Genomic DNA, 26,403 nt, shown 5'->3' with positions numbered 1-26,403 from the left:
TGTTAACTTATTTTTGCATGGAACAGCCTCCACATACTGTGCAAAGATGCTTTACCTGCATGAGCTTGGTGTCATGTCCAGTGTAGACCACCACACCATGCACCCACTGAGTGTTCCTCAGCTGAGCTCCTCTCAGTAAGATCTGATCTGGACCCAGCGGTATTGTACTGTAACAAGAAACATCACTGGCATGAAGACATTTTTCATATATTCTCTACAGAATAACAGCCTAAGAAGGTCTGTTACAAGGCTATCAAATTATTCTTAAACAGTCTATTTTTTTTGTTGACATTAAATAATTACATTTTTAATTTTCAGAAGATCAGTCTGCTACAAGCCTTCCAATTGCTTAAACCAATGAGCAGTGATCAATGATGACCTTACATGCAATCACTAATTTAACATAAATTTTACTGATTCCTTATTGATAAATATGCCAATACTAACAATATCCAATATTTCTGCACTAAGTGATGTCTAATCTCTCCTGACAGGACCGACACACAATGATACAAACTACAAGAGTATCAAGTACCCTCCAAAAGCCAAGTATAGCTCCAGGTAACAATGCTTATTCCAGAAGGCTCTATTGTCCCAGTCTCCTGGAATCAAGCCACGATACCACGATTCATTACAATGACAAAGCCTCCAAACAAATACATAGTTAAATATCAATGAAGCAGGCAAGCAAGCAATCATTAAATCATCCCTTAATCTTTATAATGCACTGATATTGGCCCTGCTGCTCCTGGCTAGTCGGCTATTGAGTTGGTAAGAGGGGCAGAGAGCCAGGCATGGAACTCTGTAACTGAGCCCACCTGTGTCTATCCAGGCGGATGTTCCCAACAAACTCATACAGATGGCGGTTCGGGCTCTCGCACTCCATCCTCCCAGAGAGACGCATCAGGCTGTCGATGTCCTTTATGTCTGAGGTCACTTGGAGACCCTGTTGATGTAGTTACATTATTATAGCCATATTTCTTCTTTTTTTAATCAATTTGCAGGATATCCCTCTTAGTTCTCATTGTATGGAGAGTGACTTGTATAAAGAAAGAATAAGAAAGGACAGTCACCTGTCTGATTTTAAGGTTTGTTTCTCCATCCAAGTTAGATGTCTCAATGTAGCACATACCCTGTGGTTCACTGTTGCAGGAGAGAGGATACAGACACTTGAAGCAGCCATAAACTGCTTATTCAGCATATATTACTGTATATCTAACCTTAGCATGATTATAATTGTATCTTGTATATTTAAATTCAGTCTCTATAAACTAAATCTTTTTTTTGTTTGTTTAAACAACAATTATATAAAACTAAATCACTGCAAACAAAGATGCTGCATAAAGCCTAAAGGCCACTCAGGAGCATGAAACCACACTAAAGTTTTATTGAGTGGAATGTGTTTAATGTACAGTAAAGACCCTTAAGACACACAGAACATCTTTGTTTGCTGCTAGTTTAACTGTCTTATAAGAAAAGCCACAATAGACTGCAAAGGGACAGAGAGTGGAGAGAGAGAAAGCACCAGAGGAGGGTGGCGATACAGGCAAGCAGGCATGCCGAGCACAACAAACAGAGCAGACAAATGGGCCTCTGACAGACTCTGGGCACAGGGACAGAGAGTTAGAGCATGCCGGTGCTTAAGGTGAGCTGGGTCCCTGCTTAGCTGCTCTTTTAATAGAGTGATTTATTCATACCGAAGGCTGGTCCAAACACATACAGGGGTGGAGGGGAAAATCAAAAAGAGATATGGACATTGAAGCCCAACTACAATCAATGAGAGGTTTCTAATCTGCTGATATTAGCCATCAGATGAAAGCTTTGTTTCATGGAGTCTGCTGTGATGGCCAGGAAGTGAACTCTGTGCTATTAATAAAACTACTATGCTTCAAATGGCAGTGACATGACAGAAAAACTGGAATTCCAAGATGCTTTCCTTTACATATTGGAACGTGACTTCATGCAAATTGTCACATCAAATGAAACTGTTGCATTCAGGATGCCATACAAGCCATGCAAGGGCAAGAATATGGAAAATATATTCACACAAAAAGGAGCATGTGCTCCTGTGCTGTTATACTACATGTCTCCATTCACTCTGAGCAGTTTAAGAAGTTTCAGACAAAACACTGAAAATAGTCTACTGTACATGTTACAGTGTAAACAAAATGCAACATAATAAAATGACTGTATACACGGCTAGTATTATGGCTGAAATGAACACAGTGTTCATTGACTGTGGCACTCCAATATGTGGTCAGTGCCAGAATAATCACAAGCCCCTTCCTTCCTGTTGAAAGTATTAAGTCAGGAGTGAGAGAAGAGCTTAAATGTCTCGTCCCAGTTAATACACACAGCCCCTATCTCTCCCACCGCTGTTTTGTTGGTAGTGTTGCTGGTTTCCTGACCTGGACGACAGTATGACGAGGTCAGCCGGGAGGTGATCCCCATTTGCAGCTCTGACTACTTCCCCAACAGCCACCTGATATTACCAATCACACACCAGCAGGGGGCGAGAGAGAGAAAGTGTGGCAGTTGTTCAGACGGGAGGGGGGGCAGGAGAAGAGAGGATGAGAAAACCATGAACGGATGGAGAGGACAAAAAAAAATAGACAACATAGACAGACAGACAGACAGACAGCAAACATATAAGGGGAGAGAGACAACTGTTTCAGTTTCAGGGAGATGAGAAGAGCACAATGATCAGTCCTGTGTGATCAGAGGGTATGGTTGGTCAAGTGTTCTCCTTTTCACAAAACCATTTAGAAAAACATGTTGAAGTTGATGAAAAAACGCTTAGAAGTAGTAAGTTTGAATTGAAAAAATATTAGATTTCTAACACAATTTTGATTTAAATCATGCCAAATGAAGAACCTTTTGAAAAGGCAGTGCTGAGTTTATGTTTTTAGAGCAATCTAAATACATTTTCTGATGAACTTTAACCTAGAAATTGAATAAGGTACAGAATCGATGTAAGCCCCATTTGCAGCAGGTCCAAATGTTTTTTTGAAAAGGTGAAGGAGGTAGGTAGGTTTATGTTGACATGACTTATCAGCTCTAAATCCAAAATCACACCATCCCACCCAGAGAAATGATGGTTGTCACAACATAAAGAGCGTCACATCCATTTACTAGACTCATAACATTATGTATTACTCAACAAAACAAAATCAACAAAAAAATAAAAATCTAATTTTCAAGTGCAGGGTTTTAAGACACTTTGGCAGTACCTGCTCAGTGTATTATCCAACCATCATTTCTTTAGGGAGAGTTGAGAGAGCAAAAAGAAAAGAAGAAATAAGGGACATGTTTCCCACAGTCTGGCAGCAGGCTGGACTCCAATACCTGGACGATAAAATGACAGCGTCCGCGGGAACGAAATCACTGCCATTTATTCTAAAAACATCGCCCACCTCAACCTGTGAAAAGAAACTGGTTACTGGCGTGCATGGCCTATGAAACAGCATAAATGGAAACATGAGCTCTACATCAGGAGTAAAAACACTGCTAGGAAAGAAGAAGAACATTAATGCAGTAAGCAGAGTGTGACACTGGTGAGAAGACACGCTGAAGGAACAGCTGGAGTCTTCTTTCCATTACTGCTGAACTTTGCATGGCAGGTTCAACCACTCAGCATATTCCATCATTCAACAACATCAGAAGAAAAAAAAAATATAAATGTCAACATTTTTTCATCAGAAAAACATCAAGCTCCTCATGCCTGCACAAAGCCACATATTTAATGTCTTTTTGATGCCGTAAATAAAAATACATATATTCTGATCAACAGCAATGGCAATAACATAATACAAAGACAGCAATAAAGTTCTGAGTAATTACTTAATTGGAGGTTTATTTCTTTTGAAAAAATAAACTAAGTCTTAGTTTATTTATTACAAACGCAAATATAATAATGAGAAATCAGCAATACTTAACATTTTGTTTTCTACAGTATCAAACAAATCTTATTAATAATAATGATCTACATATTTGTCATTTTTTTGGCCTAGTTCGAGCTGCTCTAAAAAAGTAACATTTAAAAGGATCTTGGAGACCAAACAGAAATTTGGGAGAGAAGCTGCCTTTACAACATGCATAATGAAGATGTAAAAAGCATTCATTATTTAAGATAACTTTTTTTAGAGAGAATATGTGTATGTAAGACATACCAGCAAGCAACACAGTTACTTTGTCTTTGCAGGAAACAAGGTAATGTATAAATAAAATATTTCGTCAGTGACTATCTTGGTTAGAGAAATGTGATGTACTCTGGTGCAGAAAAGGTTTTATTCAATCTAACCATGCATACCTCCCCAACTTCACCTTTCAGCATCTAAAATGCACAACCACATACTGTATATTTTATTTTATTTTAGCATGTTATGGCTTGTATTGTGTCTAAAATATGCAATGTAATTAAGTTTCCTCTGAGACAATTGATGCACAAAACATTCATATCATTTGATATCAGTCGATTTATTTGTCTATTTTTTATTCATCTTAATATATTAGATCGGTCTAGGGTTGAGATGGCAGCATGTTTGTACAGACAGTACATATCCTGCTTTCAATCAAATCATCAGATCAATTATTATTTCTTGCCTGTCTCATATCCTCGAGAGCAGGAAGAAAGATTCAGCTTATAATGCACTGCTCCGTGCTGAATGTAGCTTCTAATGGAAGAGGCAGTATCAGCCATTATCAAACAGTACACATCTGTGCCATGTCTGCACTTGTACACACTGTTTTTTCTCCTCCTCCACACCCTCTGCTTGTTTCAGCCACAGTAATACAATTGTTTTATTATGAGGGAAGAGAAGAAGCTTCTTATTATCCTCCAGCATTGCCTTCTAATGACCGCGCACATGGAAACGCTGGCTTAATTAGTGGCTGGATGCTGGAGTGGTCAGAGGGCGTATGTGTGTGTGTGTGTGTGTGTGTGTGTACACAGTATGTTGGAGGCTTCTCCAGCTGACAACGGCGTGAATGATCTGCTTTCAGCTCTAGATTTAAAAGAAAATGTGAAAAATGTGAAATGTGACTATTAGTGACTCATTGTGGGTACATACCTTCTCCCAGTGCACAATCTCCCAGGCGCCATTCCTCAGTACTGTGGTGAGTAATGAGAGAGACGGGGGGAAGTTACGGTAAGAGAGAAACAGAAAGTAAACAAGAGTTGCTGAGTTGTTACAAAGCACATGAAGAACCTCCATTCATGTTTTTTTAGCCATGTTACAATGCAGACAAGTTGTTTTTCCTCAATAAGCAATCCTCGCTTGCAGGAAAAGTAAATACTGCTACACTAAACACAGCGCTATATTCTCTATGAAAACCAACAACACATTGGCTTTCCCATTCAAAAACCTCATGAAGAAATGGCTTACCTTGACATTCCTTTTTGTTGACAACACTGTCAGCATTGTGACGTTTCTGTGAGGAAAAAAAAACAACAATATAAACATTACACACATATTATCCTTTCGTATGGATTAATAAAATGTAACGATCCAAACCAAATAAGAGACAATTCTCCTGGTGGAGCTCCTGGAGGAGCTCTATCCTTAGAGTGAGAAATCAATATGATAGCTATTATAAACAGGGAGAAAAGATACAAATCATACAAAGATGTATCCTGTATTACAAGAACCACAACGTCTCTGATTTTACAGGAGGAAATGGACACTGTATACCTCACTTACTACAGTGAGAGAGAGTCTACAGAGGGGGGAAGATGGATCCGCCGAAGTCTGTAGTTACAAGCTGAAGAAAGATTACACCTTTGCACTGACTGCAGAGTATGTGAAGTGAATATCCTCGCTAGGATTACACAGCCTACGCAAAGCACAGACTCATATTATGCAGTATGGTATATGAGTAATGTATTTGTCCAGTGGCCTGTACAATACCAAGGCAATACAGAGATATTGCACTGGTGTCCCCAGTGAGACGCACGTGAATTAAAAAAACATATGCACGTCGAAAAAATATGTGGCACTATGACAAAAAGAAGAATCTACACGCTGCTCTTTGCTCCCACGTTATGATCAATCAGAGCTTCCACGAGCAGCATCACAGACTTTAGATTATATGTATATACACATATCTGTATCTTAAAGCGATGGCAGTCTAAAACAGGTGACCGAACTGAATGGCTTTTCGGCTATAGCGTGAAAAAAAAAGTGTGTGCTGTTGATAAAAAAGCAGTTACTCTGCAGCCTAATTCTGTTGTTCTGAAGATTATTTTGTCAAATCAAGAAACTAAATATACGTCAGGAAATATATACTGTGATGTTTGTCAGCGCTGTTTGAGCTGAGTGAAACGTTGCACATCGGGTTGGATTTCTTGAAGTGACGCTTCACCTCACATGCAAACATGATGACAAGACGTGCTAAAATAATATCTGCTGATGAAGATTATGTGATTAGATCAAAAGCCTTGGTTGCTAAATGGACCTTGTGGTGAGATTAGTGTGACAGCTTATGCATCTAAGGAGTTAGAATTAATTTCATCAAAACTATTGTTACAAAATATGAAATAAAAATAAAGAATGAAATCTTTAGGCATGTACAGTGATCCATAGTTCTCCTTCAAATGTATATACTGTATTCACCTAGTAGTCTCTACATACAAACAAATCAAACGTATGAGACCACATCTAAATAGTAAGTACCAGTATTACTTCCTCCCATGTCCGTCTTGTCTGCTGAACAGTCATGCAATCAACTGTTACTTCAACAGCTGATTGCAGGGGACATCTTGTCAACTAGCATCACGCTGAGTAATAATGTGTTGCTGAGACTGTCTCATATAAATAATCAGTGTTTTAGAATGTAGCTGTTAAAGCTAAAGCGCTGTGCTTGATTAGCTAAAGGACATATCCACTAGCATCCCTGCTAATAATCTGTTTACTTTGAAGATTCATCCTAATTCCGTCTAATTCTAATTCAATTTAAAGCTAATTTGGGTAATTTGGCACACTGTACCGTACATTTCAGGGGGAAGAAATTTCTGGCTGCTCACTGAGAAAAACGAGGAGCTGAACGGGGACGTGGTCTGCATCAATACACAACTGCTGATGCTGGAGAGGTATTCACTTTTCTGAGACAGATTTTCCAATGACCTGCAGACTCAGGCTAACAACCTTACAGTCATAAAACATCTGTCTGATGCTACAGCTGTTGCCCAGTCCCATCAAAGCCACTTTCTTGTACTTTTGTTCCATCTGCTCTTTCAAAGCAACATCATAACTATATGGTAACTAGAATATCGTAACTTTAGTACTTTAAATAACAACAAAATATTTTGATGGTATACTGACTTGTAATCAAGTGAATAATTCCTACTCTGCTCGTTCTTGGACTAACTTTGTGTCACTTTATGACACTTAGTTGCACACTACCGACTATTTCGGATCATATTTTGAACTGCCACCTTGTTCAGGGTGTGCTCCGCCTCTCTCCCAATGCCAGCTGGTTGTAGGCTCAAGCCCCTCGTGACCCTGATTAGGATAAGCAGCTACAGAAAGTTGATGGATGGATCATATTCTAATGGGGCAAAAAGAGTTTCCTGATGGACAGTAAACTGCTATGAACTCTACATGCTGTTAGCAAATGTAAGGTGAGTTTGTTAGCCAGGCTGCCCAGACTGTAAGTTCAGGGCACCGTGGGAGTATTAGTTTAGTATTAGTATTAGTTTGTAGCACAGGTGTTTTGGACCACCATGAAGAGGAGGTTTCCAGCACCAGGGCATGGGGGGATGCTGATGGGGAGCTGAGCTGGTGTCAGGACCAGAGCTAGGCAAGTGGGCAATGTAACCAAACTCAGCAGCCTCTATTAAATGGCAGAGGCAAAGAGACAGAAAAGGATGTTAATAGAGTAGCTAATAAAAGAAAAGGAGAGAGTAACTGAGCAAGAGGCCGCCAGGCAAGAGTGAATCTAAGACCGGCTTTTAGTCGCTGGCAAGAGCTTTGTGAAATAAAAGGCAGAAAGACAGAGGTCAAGCTGGCTTCTTGCTGTTGGACTAGTAAGTAATATTAGCTAGTGCTGCAAGCACTTGCTTTACGTTGAGCATCACTATAAAAGTTGTTGACCCACTAGTTTTTGATCATAAGTGATATAACAAATATAAATGTACAGTTGTCTATATTTATGGCCGGGGTGCGCTCTGAAACTGGAGGTGCTAAATCGCAAAAATACCAATTTCTATGAAATGTTGCTTTATATCCAACTGTTTCTTATACTTCCTCTCTTTTGCTCTTCCCCATTCGCCAACTTCTGTTTCAGGCTTAAATCAAATGTGTTTTAATGTCCCTGCAACACGCTCTAGTCACGTGTCTAATAAATAGGCTGGCCGTGTCACATGGCTTCAGCCTCTTACCAGCCACGCTAGACCCAGAAAAAAAGTTTGCTAGTAGAGACCTTTACAGAAGTCATTCATCATCCTCTGTGGAAGAGCTGTCAGCTAATTTCATTCATCCACATTATCTGTTCTGGCTGTGCCAGACCCTCCTCTATTCATAGTCGTGTAGTAGGAGAGAAACTATTAGTAATGTAACTCCACAACTTTTCCTGCCTTTCACCCCTCTCATATCCTCTCCGTGTGTCTTCCTGTATTGCTCCTTCAGTCCTGATGGACATGGGGAAAAGGAGATGTATTTAGATGATGTGTGCAGTCACGGTGCAGTGAAGGGTGAGCAGCATACAGAGGTTATGCGTAAATACTGCAGTATCAGGCCTCTGTAGACTTCAGACAGAGAGGGGAGAGAAAGTGAAAGCAGCCAGAGATAAAAGGGTAGAGCATCTGCAATGTTACCTTGATTGCCCTGCTAATAGGGCTTCAACAGAAACCAGTGGTGAAGGAGGTTTAACCACACAAGGGCAGAGGCAACATTTCCTTTGCCCCGTGTGAGCTGGAAACTTAAGAGTGATAAGAAACAGTCTTATTGTGTAAAAGCGCACCACACACTATTGTGAAATACTCTGCAGCTTGTGATTCACAGTATTACATTTCAGTTGAACTCCTCAGAACAAAGAGCCTGAGTCTGCCGCAGCAGAGACAGCCAGCAACAAGGTAAGATACGTGCTGTACGGTGTGCGTGTGTCCACAGTGCATGATTCATGAAGTTAGGGGTCGATGTTGCCCTGTCAGGTCAACTTGTGAGGGACAGTGCGGTACAGGGAACAGACGTGTGTGCAGGTGACCTTCAGCAATAAAGACAGAGTCATCACCACTCCATTCCCATGTTTTTCACAACAGGCCAAGAGAAAAAGTGCTGCGCTGGTCCCTTCAGCACGAGATAGAAGCTAATAGTATCTGTCCACTGGGACCTGCATAGAGGATCGCATTGCAGGGTCACTGCAATACAGTAGAATGCAACATTCCCTCACTTAGTTCAGATGGACTTGAGTGGATTACTTGCCAACGCGGTGTAAACATATTTTGAAGGCTTTCACTTCCTAGCAAACAAGAATTCATACAATAAAAAAAGATGCAACCAAAACAGAAATGATACTGAAATCAACCTTCCGTACTAAATAAATTGCATAACCTTTTTTCAAGCATCTGTTCAACAGTTCAGACTTGCTCGAGGCCAGACAGTTGTTTTGTTTTGTTAGAGCTGTCTTTGTGCATGAGCACTCAGAATCCAGGTTAATTGACTGAATGAGTACTGTGAGTGCAGTGGGCACAGCTGTGACCTCGGAAATGAGTGTGTGTGTGTGTGTGTGTGTGTGTGTGTGTGTGTGTGTGTTCTGTGTGTGTACTTGTCTATGTGCGGCTGTATGTTGGGGAGTATCCTGATGTGGTCACGTAGCCATCAATGTCTCCTCTCTGATCCATAAGGAACAGTCCAGCACTCAGAGGACATACTGTTGTACAGTATGAAAAACAAGAGCTCCTCTATAGGGGGACAGTCTACATCAATCCAACTACTGACCTCTTACCAATAATGTAGAGTGAGGATAAACTTCCAGCACAATTTGTGTACAACAACACACTTTTTAAGCAGACTTTCCTACATATGGCCAATATGGTTGAATGAGATATGTAGTGCCAAAGCGCTTTAAGTGGTCAGAAATCTAGAAAGGCGCTATATAAGTACAGTCCATTTACCATTATCTAGCTAGGGAACTAATCTGGAAATATAGATGTAATGGTTAATGGTGTTTAAAATTCAATATTGTATGTTGGTGAACACCAAACACCAAGATTAGTATCAATATAATATCAGATATTAGTCGTACCAGATCCTCAATGATCTCCTTGACAGCAGCCACCACCAGGATGAAGAGCAGCGGCACCAGTGTGGTCCAGCGACCAGTGGGAGACACATCTGGGATTTGCTAAAAGAGACACAAGGAAAAAAAATGTGATCACATTTTTTCAGAAAATAAGAATATTGCACAAGCCGACTTTATGATTTTAGAGGTTCAACAAGTCCTTGTCCCAAACTCACCCACAAGTTTGCCTTTGGCAACACACTATTTTTGACCTGCATTAAATGCATGATCTTGTCAGCTAATATGCAAGTTTGACATGGTTTTACATTGAGAATTGTGCATAGTTTAAATAAACCGTCATGAGCAGCTGCTGGTGTCATCAATAGTGTCAAAAGGCTATGCTTAAGGAGCCTAAAGCCAGACCTATGAAATGCAAAGGAGGTACATCCAGCACAAACAACTTTCTTAGTACTATCACCATGTCCTCCTTACCACTGAATGTTTCACCATTTGACTATTTTAAGTCTTCCAAAATTAACAGTCAAATACCTGCATAATTATAGCCAAGCAAGAGCCACAGGAGACTGTCGTACTCACTGTAATACTGCTCGAAGGAAACTTGAACGAAATAGATCTCTCATCTCCCTCATCTGCATAGATGTTTTATTCAAGGTCGCAGCATCGACAGGGCAGGTAATGAAGATTCACACTGGCTGCTTTTCAAAGCAGCTACTTCAAGGTCACTGGATAGAGCCCTTTCCCATCCTCAAAGCTCTCATTAATGAAGGCAAGTCTGCCAGCACGAATATATGTACAGACAGAGTTCTATGCATCCTTCCTTCTCACATGATTTAATCTTTTCCGCGAGGCTTTGAACACCTGAGACATGGACTTGCACTACTTTGAAACATGTCGTAATGATTGGTGGTTGAGGCTTTAAGTGTTCTTAACAGGGATTAATGTCGACCTATACAGGCAAATATCCTCAGGGCAGGAAAGCCTTTGTTCTGCTCGTATTTGTCAGTCAAAACAGTGAGACCACTGCTAACATACGTGGCTGTAAACAAAACCAATAATCAGCTGAACACTGAAGCTGGAAACCAATTTAATGTTTAATTTAATGCAAAAGACTTTTACACTGCACTGTAGTGATGGAGGTACAGTGAAGGACCAAAATACAGCCGCCTCCTCAGCACCCCATGCATTTACTAAGGCATGTAAAATGCAGTACTGTGTTGAGCCTGCAGGCAAATCTAGTCTCCTTTTAAAGGAGGCACGCATAGTATTACATGTATTATTCATTATCAGTCTATATAAAAGTGCTGTGTGTGTGCGTGTGTGTGTGATTCTGTGAGTGAGCTTGTCTATGTGTATATGAAATTACAGACATGACCTTTGGAAATGGTGTGTAGGTCATGGCAAACAAGACCACTAACGGGAACACAGCAAAAAAAACTGTAGCTGAGGAGAGCGTCGATTTAACATTAATGAGGTAGTTTGTCGGTTACCCTTGCATTTTAATCTTTGTCATAGGGGAACAGAAACCGCAGCGACAGTACAGCTTACCTGCAAGAGTGCGATGAAGAGAAAGAAGGCATTGGCTGCCCTCCTGAACTGTGAGTAGAGGAACCGGGGAAGGAAGGTGAGGACATTATATTTGGCTGTGCTGAAGACCGCATCGAGCAGCAAACAAGGCCAACGGGGGGAGGAGGGAGCAAGAGAGAGGGAGACAAAAGAAAGAGAGATAAATGGTTAGTTCTCAAAACCTGAGCGGAGGTTTTTATTATTTATTATTATTATTGATATTAAAAATACATAAAAAATGGATCTGAAAAAACCTTATTCACATATTGTCTACCCATTTATGTTTAAAAGTCCTTTATGTTGGAGACAGGTGTTTGTGTGTGAGACTGATGAACAGTGCACTCAATGACCATAAAGAATAATTAGGAGGAAGAGGGGAGCTGACGGAGGTTGTAAACAGCTCCTGGCAGACATGAGCTATGTTGCCTCTGCTGCAGTGGAGTTGCAGTGGAGTTGTATACCGTGGCTGGTGGAGCCCTCAGCCATCCCACAGAGTCAGACCTCTAGCACACTGATTTACAGCTGCATTAAAGGGCCGGTCAGAAGAGCCACTTTGGGAAAACATATATGCCGTGATGTATACCATGCCACTGGCAATGTTTTGCTTACTCACGTGCGCGCAAAAGCTATCACACATGCACAAGCAGAATATCAGAGAATATAGCCTCCAACTTGTCTAAACGGGGCTAAGCATATGGAGGTTTACATTAACGATATCACTGTTTTATTCTTGCTAGACTGAATCATATCTGACAAGCATGTTTTCAGCATTTTTCACTTGTGGCACGTCCACGAGCTCAATGTAAAGTAACGGAAAAACGGTCTAGTGCTGAGGTTTATATTCACTGTCATCTTGGTACAGCGAAGCCGTTCACAGTGAGTGAGAGGGACAGAGTGAAGGCAAGTAAGTAAGAGCACGGCATTGTTCTGACAGCAGTACAATGTAATACCAGCCCCGCAGAGGAAGCTGATGAAGAGCCTTGTCAGAACAAGGGTCAAGAAACGACCAGCTTTGTTTCATTCAGCAAAGTCTAGACTTTAATCTAGTCTATTGTTGTTATTTCAGTTTCTGTGAAAACAATGCATACATTTACATTTTTAGCACTGCTGACGGAGCAGAGTAATATGGAAGCAAACACAGGTCACACTAATCGGAAGTTGTAAACATATTTATTTTAGCACATAATATTTGATTGTGAAAACTGATAATTCCGCGCTCTTTTCTGAAGGTAACTTCAAGTTGAGCCATTTCAGCCAAATACTTTTTTTTCTCTCTCTCTCACAAAGTGACAGTGTACAGGGTTTCCAGCTCATCTGAACTTCTCTTTCTTGGATTGTTTGACAGACGGAACAATACTCAACATTTCATTCAGGAAGTTTTCATCTTCAATTTTGGTGTTTGAGCTGGAAAAGCTTGTAATGTGACAAAGAGAAATTCAAACCAAATAAACTGAGACAGATGGTTTCAAAGTAAAATATTTCAGTTCTAAACAAACTCGTTTACGTTGCTTTCAAAGTCAAAATCCTTTACAGGCTTTCTTTGCTTTCATAGTAACAGTTTTAAAACTGTATGAACATATATACAGGATGATGTCTTAGAGGGGATGCTGGATATTTCAGTGATCTTTACACTGTAATGTTAAGCAGACAAATACAGGGCATGGAAATAGAATCCTTGAATCTATCTGGGTGTGTCTACAGGCCTTGTGTACATTTCACAAGCATTTCAGCTTAAAGATAAACAACATGGAGTCAAAGGACAACAAATAAAACAAACTGACATGCAAGGTTAAATCATTTACAAACAGATCCGTATACAGGCAGACATTGATGATGAAATGTGTGTTTGTCCAGGAAGAAGGAGGAAGCTCAAAGCCTGCCATCATGAACTGATGTTGAGGGAGAGATGCAAATACCACCAATGTGTTTGTTTGATTAACATTACAGCAAACAAAGATACAGTGTGTGTGTGTGTGTGTGTGTGTGTGTGTGTGTGTGTGTGTGTGTGTCAGTTAGAGATCTGATTACATCATTTTAAATGTTCATGATTTAAATACAGTAGCCTGCTACCTGTTGTGAAATGCTTTGCCATACATCATCCAAAGCCCATTACAATAACATAAGTGCATTCACATTAAGTACCAGTGACCCCGCTGGGTATTCGATCTAATTTCTGGCAGTGCTAATGCACAACGTAGCTACCGCCTCAGTCTATCCCTGGAGATACAAAGTGAGGGTGGCTGCTGAAGCTCTGACGCAGGTTTAGCCTAAAAGCTCCAGCTTTATCTATCCTCCCTTTATTTTCTTCAGCCTTATTTCTGATCTCATAGGGTCGTAAAGCATGCAGTGTCCTACTCTCTAGTTACTTATGTGCACTGTAAAACTTACTCCACCGAGGAAGGGCAAATCTGCTTAATGGATGATTATAGATCTTACGTTTTATTTCCTGGCAGAGCCCTAAGAACAAAACAATATGAGAGAACACTTTCTCCACTCACCGATATCCAGATTGTCGCCATGTAGCACCGATCAGAGGAACATTTAACACCATTTATCAATACTTCCACCACAGTAGAACAGTTTGGTGCTACGGGATAATGAATGTCTGTTTTGCTTTGTCATATATGCTAAAACTAGATTTGTGCGTGTTAGACAACTGTCAACATTTGACATGTCACTGTGTATGGGTGCTGGGTGAATCGAGGGGGCTGCAATTAGCGGCTACACTGCCACTAAATCCTACACACCTAACCTTTAATAGCAACAGAAAACCTGAGTAAAATTTAAATTTAAAATTTAATTATTTGTAACTTTCACACCCAGAAAAATAGACTAACACACAGGACACAGATGGGTTGCATCACACATCTTCTAGTGCACTGTGTTGATATCCGCCAGCTAAAAGCCAGCAGGTGTTATCAGCTTATATATTTAACCACAAAACAGATACTCAAATCAGCCAAAGCCCGCAGCTAGTCACTGAAGCTCACGCAATCACAGTCGATTCGGTCGACGGTTCATTTGCAGAATGTCAGATAGGTGGTTAGATAATTCCAGACTTAGCTATATCAGTGTTAATGTTAGGTGCTCCTCACCTTGTCCAAATAGTTTTGTATGCAAATACAGCTGCACGCAGAACAAGTTGGACAACCTGTTGGACCAGTAACCTTTTACGGAAAAATGAAATCCTGTTTGAATTTAAAGTGCGCATGTGTTTGTACATGTTACTTCGCATACATGTAGTACATGCCCTTGTAACATTAGGCATAAGAAGTACTACTGTACATCTCAGCAGTTAACTGTGATGGTAAATTTTATTACATGGTGTGTGTCATGTGCACAGTTCAGCATTTTGATTATAGCACGGCCTGAAAATGAAAAGCTCAAATGTGGTCATAATGATGATGATGAGGCCACCCAATAAGCCGAAAACGATATATAAATACCACTTAGTGAAATGTGTATGTTTGGTTAGGTGAGCAAGGCACTATAATTATACTAATTTCATATGTTTTCAGTGTGCATGTGGATCATTGTATGGTTATGTCCGTGGCTGTCTGTGTCTATGCGTGTCTCAGTTGTCCACTGTTTTCCACACATGACATATGGATACACAAAATGGTTTGCACAGCCACTCCTGTTTACTCTAGGATAAGTTGTCAACGTATCACTGATTAATCGTCTCTACATTACAACCTTACAGCCACCAGGTCAGCTGTATAAACAAGCCGCAATAATCCTCGTGCATAATAGTAAGAACAGGATGGCTGTCCTTTGTGAGGCAGGAGTCGTATGTGTACAGAGCAGTGGTATAATCTGCAGGTAGCGATGCTGCAGAGGGAGAATGGGAGCCAGTGAAAGAGAGGGTTTTCTGTCCACTTGTTAGATTAGACTCGCCATTTATCACAGGCCGTGTACCTTTAAGTGTCTCCACAGGTCACTTTGAGACAGCAACCAATCCTCTTGAACAAATTAGATCTTTAGAGCAGGCTAATGCTCAATGTGCCTTCAAGGCTTGAGACGAATGTTTGGGAACATTTGGTATTCAAAGGGGAAGGACAAACAAAAGCCACGTCGTCTGCAAGCAGCGCTCAGATAACACAACAGCACTTAAACTTCGGAAATCATTTTACAGGACGCAACTTGGATGCACTACAGACAGATCCCAAAGTGGTGGGTCTGTTACCCAGTTCACCATTTGCTCAGAATAGCACTGCACACATTCAAACTGTTATCAATAATGTACAAAACTGCTATGCTACAGTCTCACTATTGAATTGAATGCAAGTCATATCTAAGACAAGTGACTCTGAATCTGATTGAGCAGGTTTTTCATTGTATTAATTTGACTATAGCCTCTGTATGTTATCAGCATCAGCTAATACAATACTCCCTTTTTTTTTTTTAGTGAGGACAGTTAAGGCCTCGAATGGTTTATGAATTAATGACCACCTCTGGTAAGGTCACAAAAATTGTATTCACCTTTATTTTAAAAATATGCAGATGTGCTCTTTCACAGCAAATACCATGTTACCTTAACTCCTCTCAAGCCAAATAATTTGACCATCAACCATGTGGTACTCTTACATTAAGCTTAATAATCACTTTGACTGCAAATTCTTATTGACCTGGGTCTGTCTTTTATAATTAATGACCAAACTAAAAGTAAAACTATAGGCAAGACTAATGTTGCTAACTATAAACAAAGCTGAAGAACACAACTCAAAGTACAATCAGCATCCATTTTATATTTTTATAGTTTTTTTTTTATAGTTGGGTAATTTCAGGAAAGAAACTGAAGGGATTCTGCTTTTTTTTTTTTTTAAGCCACTGTGTCTGTTGTTTTTCAGGTCGATACATGAAGGTGATCCAACAAATGGCATAAACACAAGCACACTTGCTTTTTGAATTTATTATTGCTGTTCAGTTTATGTTTGGTGTCTGTGTAAGCACATACAGATCTCAAGCTGCTCATGCTGCAGGAATGCTAACAGTAATATTCCTTGACAGAGGACGCCCTGACTCAACAAGACTGACCTTTAATGCACTGCACTCCTCCAAGAGGAACAACTAGATGAGAAAAGACCAGTCTGGAATATCAGCACTAAGGCACCACTAGTGACATAAATCTTACAGTTAGTTAACAAATATCATATGGCTGATGGTGCTGTGCTATACACTGTTTTAACTATGGGACACGTGTTCAAAGATTTCAAACTAAAATGTGTCATATGTCTGCTATAACGTAAAGCTTTGCAGTCAGAAGAGAGCAAAGTTTACCAAGTATCTTAAATCTTTTTTTCTTCATGACAAAACTTTCACAGCATAGGTCCTTGAAATGGATTCTGACTTTTAAAGATTGCTTGCTATGAGGACAGTCTCCCCAGGCTGACATCTAACTAACAGCTTCACAGTCTATGCATGCCTTTACTCAAGTGTTGCTTGTGACTCTGAACGTTAATGTAGGGTTAAAGGTCACCATGAAAAGCACTGACGGCCTCTGGGTTGCCATTACCAAGTCCAAAATAGAAGCAATCCACACAAACAGCTAAATCCTTGAGAGAATACAACTTACATACATTTTAAAGCAGATAGGATAAAATGTTATTTTAAGTGAGGTGGGAAATAATCTTACAGAATTGCTCTGGAAATGCTGGATCATAGGTGATAGAGGTTAACCTTGTGGGACAGGTATGAAGCAGTATTTTCATTACTAACAAATAAAGGAGCCTAAACTCATCAGCTGTGCGTTACCTCTACATGTTGTATATCATCATCTCATATACAAAAAATAGCACAATGACAATCTTAATGTATAGAACTTTTCTATTTTCTATTGTACATGTACAAGACAACAAGCATCTATGCATTTTACTTTGATGGTGAAGGAACACACAGACCACCACGGACCTCCAACCTTCTAGCATTACCACTGCTTGGGTGGTACTCTAGGGTTGATCTACAGTAGCTATAAATGTGGACCACGTAAACTTTACAACATGGGCTGCAAATCAAATGCAAACCATGTGGACATGTGACAGTTAATCGCCACCCACACACTGGAAGAAGAAGAGAATATAGTCGGAGAAACTTGTTGTTTTTTTTAAATCAGTCAAATCATCCAAAAAGATTGGAAATCCCTGCCCATATCAAATGATCACATCTGTCAATCATTTCCAATATTTGTGCCCCAGGTAAGTTCACATGAAATACCACCCAAGCAGCTGTGATGAATCAAAAAGGGGTGACATCTGTCTTTTTCAGGGCTCCACATACACACATACTGTAGCTCTTAATCAGACCATTTCATTTACAGTAGATAAACATAAATACATAATCTCCTTACCTGACTCGATTGCTGCAAAACTTAGTGAACTGCGGCTGGTTGAGGTGTATCATTCGGGCATCTTCTTGGTCTGCTAGGGATGTCTTTTCTGATGTGTCCTCTGTCTTTTCATATCCTGCAGCATGGGAGAAAAGTCACTCTATCAGAAACAAAATTGAGACTTTGGAGTCTGTAAAGGGCAAGTGGGTAATTTCAACACTCATTTCAACACAGCAGTGTGAACACTATACAGATTGCAGGTTGACCGTTAGACCATTCGAGGCCTTAAATATAAAAAGGTTTAAATATTCAGGTAGCTTTATTTGAGTAATAGGTGGATAAGGTTTACACTGTAAAATTCCTGGGGGTTTTTTTGTTTGTTTTTTTTAAATGACATTGACAGTACATCTCTTATTACCACCTCCAGAGTAAAATGCAAACTTGGAGAGAAACCCTGTTATTTAATAACACAGGGAATGGACCTGCATTATTATTATATTAAACAGCCTGATTCGTTCAATGTCAAACAGAGGAATTTCTGATTTTCTTCATGTTGTCTGTAGATTGATATATGGCACATTTTGTCTGTTTTAAGAGACTAGTTATTTTTAGGAGACCAGCATCTCCCTCAGCTTTACTGTCAATGAATACAAATGTGTCACCATGACACAAAAAAAACAAGGGCAAAGTGCGTGTGGAATGGCTTCATTCCATTAACACATCCAAAGCAATCAGTAAATGTCCACAGTCTGATTACTTAGAGATTTTTCAAAGCTCAAATTTCAGTAAACACCTCAGAAAACTCTCCATTTGCTGCCGGAAATGTGTTGTGATTAGAGCTGGGAATTTCCTGCCAGCAGTCACTTCCTGTTGGCAAGAGTAGAATTATCTGTGACAATTAGATACAGCAATGTGGTGACAGATTGCTAAAATACAGATTACCCTACATGCAAGGCTGTAAACCGACTATTTGTTTTTTATTTGTTTTCTGCCTTTAAAAAAAAAATATATATATATTTATTTATATTTATTTTTTTTATTTATTTTTTTATTTTTTTTATTTTTTTGGAGTGTCTCTGTAGGCAAGATCTAAAACAAGACAGATTGACACCATGTCCTCTTTCTTTCCATGCTGGAGACAGTTGCTGTGTCATGAAAAAAGGATGTCTAGGGATGTTGCGGGAAAAGTCTCTATTTCGAAGTTGCTTTCTGCAGTGCAACATGGCAAATAGAAAAACACCAAAGAATCTGTCAACTGTGACACACAAAGACGTACAAAGATGCACAAGGACTAGAGTGGATATACAGGGGCGTACTGTAAGTTCAACTCTACACATTCATACAAAATCATGGTTCAATCTTTAAGCGCTTTTTAAACCATTCTTTTGACGATCTTTCAAAAATCTGAATACATATAGTGGTGGAGAGTTAGTTTATTAACAGTTTTCAGCTATTCATAAGTCAATTGCATTGTACAGACATTCCAGATAATAGGTTCAGTCTTTGGACTACCTGTTCTGACATAATTTCGCCACAAGAAACAAATAGTCAGTTAATTGAATTTTGCAGTTACAGTAAAGCAGTTCATGTTGCAAGACTGACTTCTCCTTAACTTCTGTGAAAGAGGACAGGCTGCAAAACAAATGTTTTACCAAACTGAAGTATAATTTGAAGCTGAAATAAAAATCTGATATACGAACAGAAGCAGATTTAACAGGGATCATGTTGTTTGAAAGATGAGAAATGATAAAACAGGTTGCTGAGGTTCACATTTCCCTATCCGCGTGTTTTAATTGATATGTCTAGATTAGTGCCCTCAGCACTGCCAAAGGAGCACTACTGTAAAACTCTTAAGTCAACAGTATTCCAGGACTCTCAAGTTGCATGCATGTGATCCATTGGGGTGCAGGATGGCCCTCCCTTGCAGTAGTAGTGGTGATGTTAGGGGTTATGAGGTGAAAGCAGGCATGGCATAGCTTCCACAACTACAGATAAACCCTGGGGTTTAAAAATAGAAAGAAAGGCCGTTCTGAGGCACGGAGGAGGGCACAAGTGGGGGAAGCCAGCTTCTTGAAACATCAACAACAACAAAACAGCAGCGTCATGAGGTAATGTGACCAGAGCCGCTGCTGGTTAGGCACCACTTGCAACCTGGCACCCTTCCCCCATCTTGCCACAGTATTTCTTTCACGGCATGTCAAGTCAAGTCAAGAGGAAACAAAGACGGCTGACACGGTCCTCAAAGTCACACTTGCAACTTTCTCTACTCCTTTTCTCCCCCTCTCTTATTCTCACCTTACTCTTAGCACTTTCTCACTGATGTTACACAAACCCTGAATCTTAAATTACAGTAGAGCTCTTGTTATTTTAATGATATACTTGGCACAAAGGAGGCAAACTTTCCTTCTTTCCACCATCATCTCACAATACTTTCTCTCCTTAGCATGTGCTTTCAGACTAAAAATAACCTGTAGTCATTTGGTCATCTGGGGGGAAATATGGGTTGGGTTATCCCAGGTCTGTCATGCAAGACATCAGATCAACATAACTGGTTTATTGGATTAGTGTAGTGGCAGAAAGGTGTGCGTGGATCCAGGGCACAGCAGGAGATTAAAGAATGGCATCTGCAGGGAAACTTTCTACAATGATATATGTAGATTCATGGTGTCTACATTATGATGTAGTCAATTAGAGAATCCTTGAATTGAAAGTGGGTAATGGGGTTGAAATGGGGTTGGGGTAGAAAGCAAGGGAGGTTGGTTGCTCTTGAATTCTGAGTATATATATGAGAGAGAATAATACTGTGCAAACACATTTTAACAAGAATTTAATCTTTTACACAGAAATTAAATTTAATTTTTGAATAGTGGTATCTTAATGGGATCTAAATTTGGCTTCTAAGAGAAGTACTTTAAGGCAAGGTGAGGATTTACAGCAACACAAGCTCACCACAGCATTACATAATATTCCTAAAGAGTTGATCCAACATCACCTTAAATGCACATTTAGTCATTTAGCTGACGCTTTTATCCAAAGCGACTTACAGGGAGCAATTTGGGGTTCAGTATCTTGCCCGAGGACACCTCAACATGCAGACTGGAGGAGCTGGGGATCGAACTACCGATCATCTGATTAGTGGACGACCCACTCTACCACCTAGTCTCCACCTTGAGAGACACCACCCTCCCTCATTTTGCATGTCAGTAGGCCAAGTCTCTTCCATCCAAAACTAAAAGAGACTTTGCAGCCAAGAGCTCACCTGCTAACACTGTGAAGACAGGTGGCTGGGAATGAGTAACAGCACTGGGTAAAGGTGAGGGAAAGGACATTGACTCAAAGGCATGATACCTCACTGAGTTTCGATGAGGCCATTTAAGTACAGCAGACATTCTTCAAGCAGTACTGTCATAAATGCAGCATCAGTGAAGAACTCCAGAAAATATAGTGTCAATGTTGCAGAAATAAGAAATATTGTATACAAGTGATTTTCGTTGGTGCTCTCTGCTGGCCTTGGCGCCTGCCATGAATCACAACATCACAGGTTCATGTCTGGCCTGGGACTTGCTGCATGTCAATCCCCATCTCTCTCTATCTTTGTTTCCCCATCACGGCAATACTGCAAACTGTCAAATGAAGGCAAGAGTGAGATTATTTTTGCAGCATGAATACCTTACACTTAATACTGATCAGATATATGCCAAGCTCAGTTTGCAACACCAAGCTGGAAAGCAAAGTAAATCAAGAAAATGAAATCTCTGAGAGTCTTGGGTGATCACGGAATTAGTGTCTGCAGTGACAAATGAAAACAGGATGCTGGTAGAGCTGGCGACTGCAGCATAAGGCCTGTGTGAAATAGCAGGCCAGAGGAGCTGGCTGAGCAGCTGTGATTGATGTTGTGTCTCTGTGTTCTGAATGAGCCCTCGCAGCAGGAGCCTGTGTGCTGGGGTAGGCCAGGTGCTGCAATGCACCAGTTGCAGCTGGTACTGCTCCTGCTTAACTTAGCCCTTTTGCTCTCTGCTTTTAGCAGCTTTGACACAAGGGGATGTAGACAAAGTGTAAGTAAAAGCTGCAGGCGACAGAAACTGTTGGATTATGTTGAATATTTTGTATTTGTATTTACTGTATATATAGTATGCTGATATGATTCCAGACAAAGGTGTTAACTCCACAGCATTACTTTACTCTTCATCTTCTCTACATTTTACAGGGCAGCAAGTTTTTTTTAAAAATGGCAGAAAATATGAATAGATATGAATAAACCAAGAGAGATACTACATATATAATAACCCCAAAGTGGACTTTTTTTTTTTGTTTTTATGTTTTAATCTGTTGATTATTCCCTACCGCTCCAATGAATCTGGCATCTGTCAATTTGAGTGTGTTCCAACCTTGGATGGGTTAAATGCGGGAAGTAATTTCACGTTCAACGTGATCAATAAAGTTTCTAAAAAATTATAAACCACTTTTTTTTTTTTTTTAGATATATATTATCATCCCGAGAGCAAAAATACATAGCACAGAAAAAGCACAAAGTTTCAATCCTTTAATTTAATTACAATGGTGGCGTACTGCCTTTTTCTTTAGATTACATTCTGACTATATAAAAATAAAATATAGTGCCTTAACTGTAACATACACAGTAATGTTTTGTTGTTTATTGGTGGTGGTACAGTTCACTTGTTACAGCAATTAAACAACAACGTGAATGTGGACAAGTAGAGTATTATGGTATGTAGAGTATGGTAGACCAAAGTTGTCTCTTTCGATTTTAATCAGATCGTGTGCCGTTTTGCTTTTCTGACTACAGCTAGTCGACCGTAGAATTACTTAAAGGTCTTAAACCAGTTAGTTAAGGGTTTTCTTCAAGAGCTGCCTGATCTCCAGGTTTGTGAAACAGCTACTATTCCTGTACACCTGATCCAATTAAAGGCTCCATGTTGAACATTTTAACTGGATTGGAGGAGCAAAAGTAAAGCTAGAGCCAGAAAGTGGTCAGCTTGGGAGTTACCAGAGAAACACTGGTGCTCTTCCCAGCAATCTCTGAACTTCAGTTGACCAGGATAGATAAATGCAGAAGTTCATCTGAATGTCAAAATGCAGAGCTGTCTTACTGGATGTAACAATCATGCAGGCTTGATTACGGTTAGAATGTGAATTCTAACCGTAACATTGGCCTTCACCAAATTTCAAAATCGCACACAAGGCAGAAGGAGGTTGCATCGTTAAAATGTCCCCAGCTTTCCCTCAATAACCCTTCCCCCCATATCCTGCTCATTTCCTTAGTTTCTACCACACTGTGTTGATAATGTACTCAGCCACAACCACAGATGTCTCAGTGGGAACTGCTCTTAATATTCCCTGGTGGACACTGTGCATTTTCTCAGCACTAATTTCATTAACTGCAGGCGTGTCATGGCTCAACTACCCTGACATCAATACAGAGAGCAAAAATGGCAAACTGGACAGATACTCAGTGTTTTAACCAGTATTAAAGGCTTTCATCTATTAATGGGGCCACCATATATAAACAATGTAAGCAGCATGGAAAAAGAGAGGAAAGAGTAACAAGAAGCCAAATAAAGCTCAGCCGGAGTAGAGAGCAGAAGCTCACAGCTCTGGAGGGGAAGCCTCTAGAGAAAGGATCAATGCCATCAAGTGTCGTAATGAGTTTGGATGTAGGCCAGATGTCAGGATTATTGCTTGTGTCAGCCAGCAGACAGACGGGTGGAACAATAGTCACAAGGGGGCACGAATTTGGGAGAGGGTGCCCAGTGGGAGGAAACTGGGCCCAGCATGAATTGGCATTGGCCTAGGCATGCCGGTCTTCCCCAGTCTGTTTTTTTTTTTTGTTTTTTTTATCCCACGCTGAGTACTGTCAGTTACAGAGACACTCTGAATTCATTAGGCATGGAAAATCCTTTCTTTGAGACCCAAGAGATTTTAAGATACTTGAAGTATGTCAGTCACATTAAAACACTTTTATTATTTTGCTATCATGCCTGCTAGTCTCTTAATAATAGCTGTATGTCACAGTTACAATATAGTTACATTTCCAACTTAACATATCAATCAACAATTACTCTGGTACTTGAACCAATAAACAGCATTCCCACTTTGACTGAGGTAGGTGTCGTTATAGATGGCTGGCTTGTATGAGTGTCATTCGGCCTTAGATCAATTGATGATCCACATCTTTGCCAATTTTTAGTTTAACCCAGAGGCGGAAAAGGCAGGACGGCCTAGATGGCGGATTCTGAGCTTCTTCAGAAACCTGTGGGTGACGTCACAGATACGGCGTTCATTCTTTATACTGTCAGTGATTGGAACCAATAATTCACTTTCCCTCAATACTCTCATGGCAGGTTAAAGATCAAACCATTATTATTTATGATCCTGGGTGGCTAAGGTCAGGAAGATTGAATCTGATTCAGGAAAATTATTGCTGCCATTACTGTCAACACTAGGAAGATTAAACACATCTCATTGACAGCAATGACAGGAACGATAATCTGATACTTAAGCATATTACCTGCACATTGCGACATTCTGCATTTATTGTAAAGAACACAATAAACACTTGGCCATATAGCTCAAAATACATCCCTAAAATATGGTTAGCATATTGGCTCTCTATTGTTAGTAACAGTAGCAGGATTAATCCTTGCTTTTAAAATAAGAGGATCAACCACTGATAGAGTGGAGATATTTTTAGCAACCATATCCTATCCCTGCTATTCATGTTGCCTCAAATAAAACTTTTATAGCAAATCATAAAAGATATCATGTCACATGCATTTTACAACTTCTCTTGGTTAGCACATACCATGTCTATGATTACATAGTGATGATTCAGCTGGCTTCATGACTAAGCCTGAAGATTCTTCAGAAACGCCCATGAGTTGACCCCTGGGAGTACAATATCCATCTAGAGTCAAAACAATACTTTCTAGAAACAGGTCCAATCCAACTGTTGAGATACTGAACAAGCACTAATGAGCTTGAGAGAGTTGTAGGCTGGTCAATAAAGTGTAGATTAGGAGCCACGTGACCTGGCCACAACTAGGCTCCCACACAATTCATTCAATACTACCGGGGTGGGTGGGGGTGGGCAGCTTGGGGCTACTGACATTGATCTAACACGAACAAATGAATGGCAGCCAAACCACAGACTCAAAGAGGCTATGTGAAGGAAAACTGAATTAAATACTTTGCTGAAAAAAGAAAATATAGAAGAATGACAAGTGACTTGGAAATGTCTTATGCGCAAGGACCACTATATAACAAGCAGCTATAACAAAGTAAGACCGGATTCAGCATTGTCAGTCCCCACGTTGTCCACCTGAGGCTATCCACCATAGTGATTAGGGTCACATTTGTTCCAAATCCCTGGGTTTTCTCAATTCTCAACCCAGTGAGCCTAATGTGCCATTTTCTATCTTCTCATCACCTCCAAAGAAAGACCTGTACATGATTCATTTATGCCAGATAAATATTTCAGTAGACAGAACAGCTACAGTCTATTCATGGCAATCAGAGTCCCAGAGATGAAAGCCCACCCCTCCTATGTCCAACCATTTGTGAATGTGAAGGGTTGGCTGGAAGGGGATATAGATACTGCCTCAATCTAAGCAACAGTAACATCCATAAGTCGCTTATCAGATCACAGTGCTGTAACCAGCTCTCTCAACAACAACAACAGGGCAGCTGCAGAATTAATCCCCCTCCCTGTTTGGCTCCGTCTGACTCCTCATAGGCTCAGTGAGGCTACAGTGGGACGTACAGTCCAGGGACGACACGGGCAGCTGGGGCTTGCTGTGACATCACAGGCTTGGCTTGGCTTGGCTTGGCTTAGCTTAGCGAGGGATCTGCAGAGAGAAACCTTCCCACTGTGTGACACTTTATGAATGGTAAAAAGGAAGAGCATATGTGTGCAATGCAAAATGTCTGGAAACAGGAAGTAGACCTCGAGGATTCCAGTCACTGTTCAGTTTATGTTTTCTACACACAGACTGTCTTTATTATTATTCATATGATTTTATATATATATATACACATACATACATACATACATACATACATATATACATATATACATACACACACACACACACACACACACACACATACGCATACATACATACATACGCCAATTTTATTCAGTTAGGAGCTGTAGGCTATTACTATTCTTATTCATACTTTTAAGACATCCCAGGCAAATTATCTCCATTAAAACGATAAGCCGACTATTCCAAATTCATATTTTTCAGTATGTTCAG

The 26,403-nt window shown here is 40.1% G+C and overlaps 1 protein-coding gene across 6 annotated transcripts in view; it reads right to left on the bottom strand.

The window, feature by feature from the left end:
* Positions 1 to 26,403, bottom strand: part of atp8a1 (ATPase phospholipid transporting 8A1) — a 96,558-nt gene that overhangs the window by 60,904 nt on the left and 9,251 nt on the right. For 3 of the 6 annotated variants that reach the window (XM_027291805.1, XM_027291870.1, XM_027291950.1), the window contains exons 2-10: positions 18,149 to 18,263; positions 11,785 to 11,884; positions 10,243 to 10,341; positions 5,385 to 5,430; positions 5,070 to 5,110; positions 3,346 to 3,419; positions 1,074 to 1,143; positions 819 to 946; positions 56 to 167 (exon numbers count right to left, since the gene is read on the bottom strand). In XM_027291805.1, coding sequence (XP_027147606.1) covers positions 56 to 167; positions 819 to 946; positions 1,074 to 1,143; positions 3,346 to 3,419; positions 5,070 to 5,110; positions 5,385 to 5,430; positions 10,243 to 10,341; positions 11,785 to 11,884; positions 18,149 to 18,263 — 785 coding nt within the window. Of the gene's footprint in view, positions 1 to 55; positions 168 to 818; positions 947 to 1,073; positions 1,144 to 2,408; positions 2,483 to 3,345; positions 3,420 to 5,069; positions 5,111 to 5,384; positions 5,431 to 10,242; positions 10,342 to 11,784; positions 11,885 to 18,148; positions 18,264 to 26,403 lie in introns of all 6 variants that reach the window. The other 3 variants (XM_027291845.1, XM_027291761.1, XM_027291906.1) reach the window with 1 other exon arrangement.

The sequence above is a fragment of the Larimichthys crocea genome, chromosome I (assembly GCF_000972845.2).
Source record: "Larimichthys crocea isolate SSNF chromosome I, L_crocea_2.0, whole genome shotgun sequence".
NCBI classification, from domain to species: Eukaryota; Metazoa; Chordata; class Actinopteri; family Sciaenidae; genus Larimichthys; species Larimichthys crocea.
This window is presented reverse-complemented; position numbering and strand designations above follow the sequence as displayed.